This window comes from Erigeron canadensis, chromosome 9 (assembly GCF_010389155.1).
Source record: "Erigeron canadensis isolate Cc75 chromosome 9, C_canadensis_v1, whole genome shotgun sequence".
NCBI classification, from domain to species: domain Eukaryota; kingdom Viridiplantae; phylum Streptophyta; class Magnoliopsida; order Asterales; family Asteraceae; genus Erigeron; species Erigeron canadensis.
The window spans coordinates 8,500,440-8,511,032 of NC_057769.1; the positions used below are offsets into that span (position 1 = coordinate 8,500,440).

At 33.3% G+C, this 10,593-nt stretch overlaps 1 protein-coding gene across 2 annotated transcripts; it reads right to left on the reverse strand.

Annotated features, from left to right (window-relative positions):
* Nucleotides 1-272: 272 nt before the first annotated feature.
* Nucleotides 273-5,524, reverse strand: LOC122581853 (RNA-binding protein BRN1-like). 2 transcript variants are annotated; one of them, XM_043754160.1, is made up of 9 exons: nucleotides 5,222-5,524; nucleotides 4,869-4,951; nucleotides 3,525-3,576; nucleotides 2,796-2,921; nucleotides 2,601-2,680; nucleotides 2,296-2,463; nucleotides 1,655-1,961; nucleotides 1,086-1,211; nucleotides 273-653 (listed from the first exon to the last, which is right to left on the reverse strand). In XM_043754160.1, the coding sequence occupies exons 1-9, from the start codon at nucleotides 5,394-5,396 to the stop codon at nucleotides 526-528; spliced, it is 1,245 nt and encodes a 414-aa protein (XP_043610095.1). In that variant the 5' UTR covers nucleotides 5,397-5,524; the 3' UTR covers nucleotides 273-525. The 2 variants fall into 2 exon arrangements, with proteins under 2 accessions (XP_043610095.1, XP_043610094.1); XM_043754159.1 differs by having other exon boundaries at nucleotides 1,068-1,211; nucleotides 5,222-5,522.
* Between the last annotated feature and the right edge of the window lie 5,069 nt (nucleotides 5,525-10,593).

Genomic DNA, 10,593 nt, shown 5'->3' on the forward strand with positions numbered 1-10,593 from the left:
AGTTTTGCAGGTGATTTTAATGCACGCTGCAGCTGCCAAACTCGTCGAGCTCTGACAAAGGAATTCTGTAAGTTATAGAAGCAGATGACAGCATACTTGTGCATACATATACATTAAGCGCATATAAATAAAACATTTTTACATTAATACTCATACCAATTTTATCTGTAAAGAAAAAATGTGAGCGAATACAGATTGTAAAACCATGGTCGAAAGGAAAGAAAAGAATATTTATTCTCAATAATGCTTGTCAAACACTACACTACTGATGATGCTTTAAAGAGAAGAATCAATAAATTAATTGAAAGTCAATGACTATACGAGTTCCATCGTTGCACAATTACAGATTACAGTGACACGTAATTAACCAAGAATTACAAGTGTTAGGGGATTCAATCTTATGGTTTGGCGACACACAGGATGAAATGGGCTTTCTGGTCAACTACTTTAACAAAGCCACCCGTGTTTAGATTGTATGTAGGCTAATTACGTAGAGTTCAGCAGCCATTACGGCTTGCCATTAAACTATTGCGACTTGTTTTGTTTGTTGTCTCTTTTGAGTTGAACCTTCAATTTCTTATCACCTAACTGGTATCCATTCATCATATTAATTGCAGATTCTGCTGCAGCTGAGGAATCATAACTAACAAAGCCTGCAAACATGACTTCAATTAGAAGCATAAAAGTAAAGGAGCCACAAGTATATGAAAAACTACTTCGACCCATTTGCTTACGAGAGGACCAAATTTGGTTGTATTTATCTCAAACAATCAAGAAAATATATAGTGAAAAGAGACACGTTTAAATGCTACAAAGGGTTATGAGTCAACCAAAGTCTATATATTAGGAGCCTGTTTCAACCCAAATCCTTTTACGAATCCACCCATCTTGCCATTATTAAGACATTATTACTAATTTTTTTGAAAAGAATAAAATAGTTTTTCGGATCAACTGAACCAGATCTGACCAGTTTTGGCTGATACTAAACATGACCTGTTTCAACCCAAATCCTTTTACGAATCCACCCATCTTGCCATTTCCTACAATTACTAAAGTGGAATCCCTACCAAAGCATTTGCTAACACCTGTCGCTTTGTCAATAAAGACCTTAGCACTTAAGACCCTTCCAAATTCTTTAAAGGCATCGGCAAGCTCTTCATCACCGAATTCTTGAGGAATATGGTATATAAATAGATTCGCACCAGGTGGACCTGCATAAAAAACAAACACCTTATGCATGCATGAATAATGGAAAGAGAAAATGTTAACTAAAGGTGACCATTTTTTCACGTTTACTAATGAATAGATCATTCGAGGTAATTTTTTAATAGCTAACAGGTCAAATGGGTAAATATTTCTTAACAAAATAGCTTGACAGAAAGGAGTCAAAAGGGTTGAGAGTCGGCGAGAGTGGAAATTTTATGCATAAGCCTGCTAACTCATTATTTATTCAAGATATCAGATTATTATTGACATAATAAGATTGCTCTAAAAATTATACACTACATAGCTATCAACTTTCAAAAATTTAGGATAATACGGATTTTGGGGCAAACTGGCCTAACCTGCTTCAACCAGTCACCCAACCCGCCCATTTTTCCACTGCGAAGTTCACCCAAAAATACACAGATTCAAAGCAATAAAGATCTTCAACCTTCAATCTGGTCACCGGGACTTGAACTGGCATTTGAAGATGTTGCAGCAAAATTGTTTGCGACCAGTGGTGGTACAGGGCTAGGAGGACCACTCATCATCCCGCCAGGGTATGTCAGAGGATATTGAGCTCCAGGGACAGCTGGATAAGCAGAACCCAAAAATCTAGCTGGAGGCACTGCATAATTCCTTGGGGTCCCACCTCTCAATGGATTTCCTTGGTTTGCATGCAGAATCACATTGGGGAATGAAAGCCGATTCTGCCCTGGAGGAAGCCGATACGGAATGAGCCCGTAACTTCCAGCAGCCTACATGCATAAGCAACTTTTACAGAAAGAAAAAGTAGGTTTATTGGGGGCATTGGCCCAAAAAGTGTTCGGGTATTTCTGTTTTGACGGAATGGGTTTGGGAATTGATACCCATAAACTTGGGAATCGTCCATACTTACCTAAAGGTCTGTCAGGGTTTACAATTCTATACCCTTATAGCCTATTATCAAACCCATACCCATAGTGACTACTGCAAACCAAGCACCAACTTAAAAATGGAAAATCCAGCAGCCTATGTATAGAAAAGATGTATGCAACTAAAAATATTGGCCATATCTACAAATAAAACAGTAATGCATACAATAAAGCAAACCTGATATCCGTAACCGTTATATGGTGAAATGTAACCCATTGGCAGAGCTCCAAATAAAGATGGATGCTGTGTGGGGTCAGCAGCCAATGAGTGTGCTTTTTGAGCCTTTCGAGCTAACCTTTCCTTTTCCGTGTCTGCCCATTTGACCACCAACGGGACATTTGAACCCTAATAAAGAACAGATCACAAAGTTACGTCACTGTATGATCTTTTTGCAGCAAGTGAGACAAAATGGCATGCTAATTAATAACAAACTGTATTTTGCAAAAGGTAATCAAGTCTAAATATCAACTGTACTGACACACCTCCATTTTATGCTTCGCGTTAAGGTCCTCTATAGCTGCAACTGCTTGCTCTTTAGTCTCATACTTCACAAAAGCACAACCTGCAACAGTAGTGAATAAAACATAAATGAAATATACATTTGAGTTATTACTTATTACATGAGCTCTTTATAAGATCGTATCTATTAGTTTGAGATAAGAAGACTTTTACTGCACCTTTGCTTGTCTGTTGAGAACCTCTCAAGATTTGAAGGTCTTTTAGGGTTCCATATTGAGAAAATAATGCTGAAACTTCGTCCTCGGAAACATTCTTGGGAAGCATACCAATGAAAATTTTGTGTTCTTGAACAAAGAACAGGGAACACAATAAGTGATTAATCAAAAAAATAAAGTGAACCTTCATACTGTAAAGATATGGAAGCGCCAGTTTTGACCCAGCTACTTATATACGTCTATTTGGGTTAGATTTTGCCCTTTTATCTATGTCAAAGTTCACACCTACAACCACCCAATGATTACACCAATTCTCTCGAGTGAGACTTGAACCCATGAGGTTTAAGTTGACGGGCAACCCCAATTGGGCCTAGGACCCATGGAGGGTTATACTATATACTTAACAGGACAAATGGGAGACAATATCAGATTCTTTTGAAGACAACCAGCCAGATGTCAAAACGGTCGAAAGTTGCCCAAAATGCATACAAGTATACAAACTTCTAAATAACATTATACAACTTACTTAATCAATATAATATGATTTTGTAATAAAATTTATCATACTAACAAATTAAAAAGGTTTAGACAACAGGTGTTTTAAGACAACCCAATCTAACCCCTTTTGACGTGTTACCCAATCTGCTACCTCAGATACTGGATAATGGTAAAAGGAGTAGACAAAATAAAAGCAGTTATAATGTAAAATGCAATGCAATGAACATGTCATACCTAGTCTTTCTACCTCACCATCTGCGTATTTCACTTGCAATGGACAAGATGCCTGATGCACAACACATAATATATACTGTTATATATACAACGTATTCAATATCAACTCAAAATCATTGACAAATACACACATCAAAACTTTAATGACTTGATACTTGATAATTGATATTGATAATGTGATCATATGTAGAAGCTAAGCTTTAACCCACAGGGAAACAAAAACGTATGACGCGCAGAATCTCAAAAGGGATGGCCACAATTATGCACTCGGAAATCAAGAGTAATTTCCATTTTAGTTTCAATGTGACCTATAGTCATTAAAAGTAGTTTCTATCAACATAATTTCATACTATTAAAGGGCGTGTTTCTCTAGTAAATGATACTCCCTGTCCTCCATGAGAAGTAATACATTTTCCCCAACATGAAAATCAGTTAAATACATGGCAAAGGGAAAACGTCTAAGAATAGCAACGTACTTTGCAAACAGGTCCACTTTTGTAAATTGTAGTTTTTATATGCCCTGATCAGCTAACTTATATTTTTTTTGTAATAGACTATCATAATAATCAAAGTTTTTAAAGGGTTATTGCTAATATATTCAGAAATACATAATAAAAGAAAAAATTGCCGCCTCGGGAAACTAAGGATAAACATTAAGGTACAATACGTTTATGCATATCTGAACAGATTAACTATAGCCCTTATGGTCTACGGCTCTACGCTAATAACTAATTTTCGCAAACTATAATTACCAAAATACCAATCTAACTACCAGGTTAGGACGTAATTACCAAAAGTGGATGACTTTGTATGGTACATTGCTATATTATGGAATCTTCCCTTTGCCGAAAGCCTAGATTAGCCCGACAAAATCCTAAACTTGTTTTACATTAACTATTGGACATGTACATACAAAAACAGTTACGATATAGAATAACTTCATGCTTTACACAGTCGTGCAATGTGTAATATATATATAAATATAAGGGGGCAATCAAATAAGAACACCCTTAAAAATATTATAAATATATATATTGTACCACTATCTCTAAAATCATGTACCAAAACCCTATTTATAATAATGATGAGGTGATTAGGTAGCTCACCTCAAACTAATAATAAGTAGTACTATATATTCCTAAGGTTCAAATTGACTTTATTTTTTTTCTAGATACAAACAAGCAATCTAGCACAACATAGTTCTTATCGAACTTATATCCAGTCTAACTAATAATAATAATAATACTTAAATATTCCCAATGTGTAATAATGTAGTAACAAATAACAATTAAAATAACATTAGAAAAAAATAAAGTTAAAAAGATATGAAAAAGTAATAATCACCCCAGGCAAAGTTTTCTTATTATGACACGCATCAACAGCTTTGTCTGCTTCTTCTCTTGATGGACATATTACAAAACAACAACCTGAAATTTATACATATAACAACCACCAAATTAATTTATATTTATATATAGATTAATAAAAACACAAATTAATGTAAATATATTTTAACAGCCATAAAAAAAAAAAAAAAAGTCTAGAAAACAGTCTGCATTACTTTGCAACAAATTAACAATAACAATAATAATAATGATTTAAAAACACAATAACCCCGCAAATCACGGAATGTGATCCGGAAGTTAACATAATAATAATGATAATAAATAAATAATAAAAGAGTAAGAAGAAGTTACCTCGGGAAGCACGAGTGGCTTTGTCTTTGATAATATTGACTTCATCAACAATAGCAAATTGTTGAAACAATGAAGTAAGTTCAGATTCTGTTATATGTTTTGGAACTTGACCTACAAAAAGCTTTACACTTTCTTCCTTATTGTGTTTTTGAGGTTTTTGTTCTTCTTCCGCCATTAATGTTTTTCTTCTTTTGTTGTTGTCTTGTTTTTTTTTTCTCTTACACACACTGTGATCTCTGTTTGACTCTCTCTTTTGGTGTGTTTTTTTTTTCCAATTTTCTTTTTGTGTGTATATTGTGATGATGTGTATAATAAATAGTTTTCTTTATATATATATTCGTATTTAGTAATGTTTTGGGTTTCTCTGTCTAGACTAGAATTGAATCTAATCCTAATTAGTTGGATTCGTGTTTGAGTAAAAAGAGGAAACAAAGGTTTTTTCCAAGGAAAGTGGAAAAAAATATATTAAATCTAGGGTTTTATTAAATGAAATTTTTAAGGCTTTCATTAATAGGTATATACTTATCATAAAATTTAACGGTATACAAAAATTATAAACTTTTTATGCAAGCTATGTAAAGCCCTACCGCTTTATTTAGCATTTTTTTTAAAATCTATATATAGAATAAGGTTACATATATGAACACCAAGTTATAATATAAAGGTTCTCATAATCTTTGTTAAAAGAAAATAAAAAACAGTTACGATATAGAATAAGTTAGGTTTAAGTACCTAACAGCCTTATATATATATAATACGTGAGTATTCCACACCTAAACTTAGGTTTAGGTACCTAACAGCCTTATATATATATATAATATATATATATATATATCCTGGAAGAAAGTGTCTTAAGGAGAGAAGGGAGAGAAGGTCCTATGAACCAATCAGAACGCGACATGTGTCAAAATGAAAAAAATGTGCAGTGGCATTTTGGTAAATAAATCAAGCATTTCTGAAGTGATTAGCCTGGGTTCCGATCAGCTTGGGTCTGGGTCAGCTTGGGTTCTGATCAGCTTGGTTGGTCAGCGTGGTCAGCCTGGGTTCTGATCACTTTGGGTCTGGGACAGTTTGGTTGGTCAGCATAATCAGTTTGGTAAGCTTGGTCTGGGTCAGGTTGGAGTCTGTTCATGTCGGGTCAGCTTGACACAATTTACACATAATCTACACAAATGTAGATTATGGGTTTTGGGTCAGGTTGGGTTCTGGGTTGGGTCAGCTTGGGTCAGGTTTGGGTCAGCTTGGGTTCTGATCAGCTTGGTTGGTCAGCTTAGTTGGTCAGCTTGGTCAGCCTGGGTTCTGATCAGCTTGGGTCTGGGTCAGTTTGGTTGGTCAGCATAATCAGTTTGGTCAGCTTGGGTCTGGGTCAGGTTGGGGTCTGTTCAGGTTGGGTCAGCTTGACACAATTTACACATAATCTACACAAATGTAGATTATGGGTTTTGGGTCAGCTTGGGTTCTGGGTTAGGTCAGCTTGGGTCAAGTTTGGGTTAGCTTAGGGTCTGGTCAGGTTGAGTCAGCTTGGGGTTGGGTTAGCTTGACACAATTTACACATAATCTACACAAATGTAGATTATGGGTTCTGGGTTTTGGGTCAGGTTTGGGTCAGCTTGGGGCTGGTCAGGTTGGGTCAGGTTGGGGTTGGGTTAGCTTGACACAATTTACACATAATCTACACAGATGTAGATTAAATCTACACAAATGTAGATTACGGGTTTGGGTCAGCTTGGGGTTCGATTGGGTCAGCTTGGGGTTCGGTTGGGTCAGCTTGGGGTGGGTTAACTTGGGCTGAATCAGGTTAAGGTGGGTCAGCTTGGGCCGAGTCAGCTTGGGGTGGGTCAGCTTGAGGTGGATTGGGTCAGCTTAGGTTTGAAGTCAAATTATTTACAAAAATGTCAGCGCGCATTTTTTTTAGAGGCGACGTATCACACTCTAATTGGCCAATAGGACCTTCTCTCCCTTCTCTCCTTAACATACCTTCTTATTTGATCTCTCATATATATATATATATAGGAAGGCTATCAAGTGCGAACCTTTTAAAAATACGAACGCGTAAGAACAAGTATTGTACGTTAGATTATAGTAATCTATGGTTGAGATTTTTTAGGAATTTTCACTTTTAATTTAAAATAGAAAAAGGTACAATCGGAATCAAATATTATTTTTCCTTTTTCTTTCCACCCACAGCGAAAAAGACAAAACGACCTCTTTCTCTCTCTCTCTTCAGTTTTCAATGATTCTCTTTTTCCTCTACAATAACAACCACCACTGTTTGTACCATTAATTTGTTGTAGTATACATTTTCCCAAATATCCAGATCTGTTCTTAATATACTCAGATGGTTGCTACTATTCAATTGATGATACTCTTTCTTTCATCCCCACAAATTTCTCTTGCCAAACATCATATTGTTTCACCCATCTAGTTTCGATGAAACACATACACACTACATAAAATATTGAAAGACGAAGACGGTGGTGGATGGTTATGGTTGGACACGACGGTGATGGTTATCCTTGGCGGCGTTTGTGCCGGAAAGTTTCCAAAAAATGCCCTATAAGGAGACAGCGGTGTAGTAGCCGGGAAATGTGGATGCCTTTGTATTACATTTTTTAAGGATGCATGATGCATCCAACTATAAATAATATATATCTTTTACAATTTCTTGCATCCTGAGATTTTTGTTCATGTTTGGTGTTGGTGCATCTAAGCTACTTAAACTAAGTACTATTGTTCATTTGTGAGTTTAGTATAATGTGTTCTTTTTCTATTTTTTCTGGATGCACTAATTTATATCGGCATTTTCATTATATTTTTATGGATGCATTATGCATCCAATTATGAATAATATATAATTTTTTTACTTACTTTTACATCATAAGATTTTTTTTTATGTTATGACGGTTGTGCATCTAAGAACGGTTGTTCGTTTGTGATTGTATTGTGAATTCCTTTTTTTTAGATGCACAAATTTGTTACGAGTATTATTATTTCCCCTTCTGGATATGGATGCAATGATATTTGTGTATCCATAAAAACTAAAATGGGTTCTTTATATGCACAACTTCAGAATATGGATGCAATAATATCTGCGTTTTGTTTACGACAGTTACATTCAATATTAGTAATAAAAGGAAAAAAAAAATCTCCATGTAAAAACTAAAATTCTTATTTTATCTTTTATTCTCGCCGTTCTTATTTTAAACTTGTTCTCACCGGAAAGTTACACTCTTAAAATAAGAACGGTGAGAACACCTTAAAAACATCATTTTGATGCATTAAAAGTCCATAAAACTAACATAGTGCATAACTAATTATCTTTATTTAAGTGTTTAACAACAAATTCATCCTTCAAAATCAAAATAATTATGTTTTTTGTTTTGTGCATCCATCTTGGATGCATATTCATCAAAATGATGCATCCAACAAAAAACGTGATTTTTTCAATTTTGATGAATCAATGTGTTGTTAAACGCTTAAATAATGATAATCAGTTATGCACTATGTCAGTTTTATAGACTTTTAATGCATCAAAATGATGTTTTTAAGGTGTTCTCACCGTTCTTATTTTAAAATGTTCTTATTTGATGTCCCCATATATATATATATATATTATATATATATATATATATATATATTATATATATATATATTACTCCCTAAGTTTTAAGCACAAGGATCCGAAAATACCTATTATGTCCTTCTCCACCAACAAAATTATTATCTAACTTACATGATATCTGGAAGATACTCTTAATGAATTAAGTTACAACATCTTTGATACATAATACTTTCTAAATAATGATATAATCATATTATAACATGTCTTATCTATACTAATTATGTTATCATACAAACTCAATATATTTATTTTCACGTATATACAGGCAAAATAATCTAATATAACTTACAATAATATGAATTTGGTTATGTGAAATATGTAAAAGGTTGTAACTGTTTTTCAAAAAAAAAATCATAAAATATAATAGCTAATATAGTGAATAAGTTATTTTTAATAAAAAGGAATTATATGCCTTACGATTTATATTGAAACTTAGTGCAACAAAATCGAAGTTGTGACCCAACCCATTATCCTATCGGATGGGTTGGTTCAGTTCTCGGGTTTAAAAATAATTTGATCATCAAGTGTCAAAACCAAACCCGACCCAAATCAGTTCCTAATAGTAGTCGGAGTGCAACAAAATCAAACGTGTGACCCGACCCATTACCCTATCGGGAGGGTTGGGTTCGGGCCAGCCTAGACCAAGTCTCGGGTTCCCAACTCATATGTTCATACCTACCTAAAGATGTGTCGAATAAAAAGAATTGGATATATGACAAAATTACTAGTGAGGATTAAAAAAAGTTATATGTATAATAAATGTATTTTTACAAATGAATAAAATACTCTAACGTATATAATTTTTTGGAAAATGATAAATTCCCCTAAAACCATAAGATTGTGACATGTGGATTCAACTAATTCTTCTTTTTAATCTTATCAGTTGATTTTATCACTTGTCATAATCTTGTAATTAGAAAGATTATTAGACTATTTAGTTAGAAGGATTAGTCATTTTCCACATCTATACTTATTTTATTTATCTTAATCTTAATATATACTATAAGACAGTTGAACTAATAACTTATTAACCAATCAAATCGTTTGATTTTATCAAATTAACTCTCGCTTATGTCATCATATAGATAAGCTATAAATTAAAAATCATAATAATCATAATCCAAATATATTATTATATTAGTTCTTATATTAATTTATAGAAAAGGTTCATTAATTTATACTTTTTTGTTTTCAATCAATAATTTACACATTTTAGCCTTGAGTTTTAAATTTATATTTAATTCTAGCCATCAAGTTGAGAAAAAAATTTTAAAATTACATTCATTTAATTATTTAAAAAAATTTCAACATAATCTCTCAAGAAAAAAGGTGCATAATTTGATCCTTTTTTTATATATTAGCTTTGTGTATTAATGTTTAAAGTTATAATTGTCGCTCAAATCAAGATAGTCCTAATTGTTATCAAAGAATATGAAAACAATCAAGATTTTTATCCAATTATCATAGAATAGATGATTGAAAATAAAGCTATTCATGTTATAGACCCGCATCATGATCAAATACATATACTTGCATGTTAACTACAATCTACAAGATCATAAGTATGTTTATATTTTAATTTTTAATTATCTTTCATAATAATATCACATTATGAGTAAAACTGGTTTCAAAAAATTCTATAATAGAAAAATTATTATAGCATGTGTCTTGTGGAATGACCACGGCAAACAATTCCATCAATATGTTTCAGCTAATAATGAAAGTGACAAACATGTGATTGTGGTACTAC

What these genes read in the sequence shown, in the direction of transcription:
- LOC122581853 (XM_043754159.1), bottom strand. Translation starts at nt 5,396, where the DNA reads ATGGCGGAAGAAGAACAAAAACCTCAAAAACACAATAAGGAAGAAAGT. An exon ending in AGCCACTCGTGCTTCCCGAG is followed by an intron (nt 4,952 to 5,221) that starts GTAACTTCTTCT and finishes TATAAATTTCAG; the next exon opens with GTTGTTGTTTTGTAATATGT. An exon ending in TGGTGAGGTAGAAAGACTAG is followed by an intron (nt 2,922 to 3,524) that starts GTATGACATGTT and finishes TCTTTGTTCAAG; the next exon opens with AACACAAAATTTTCATTGGT.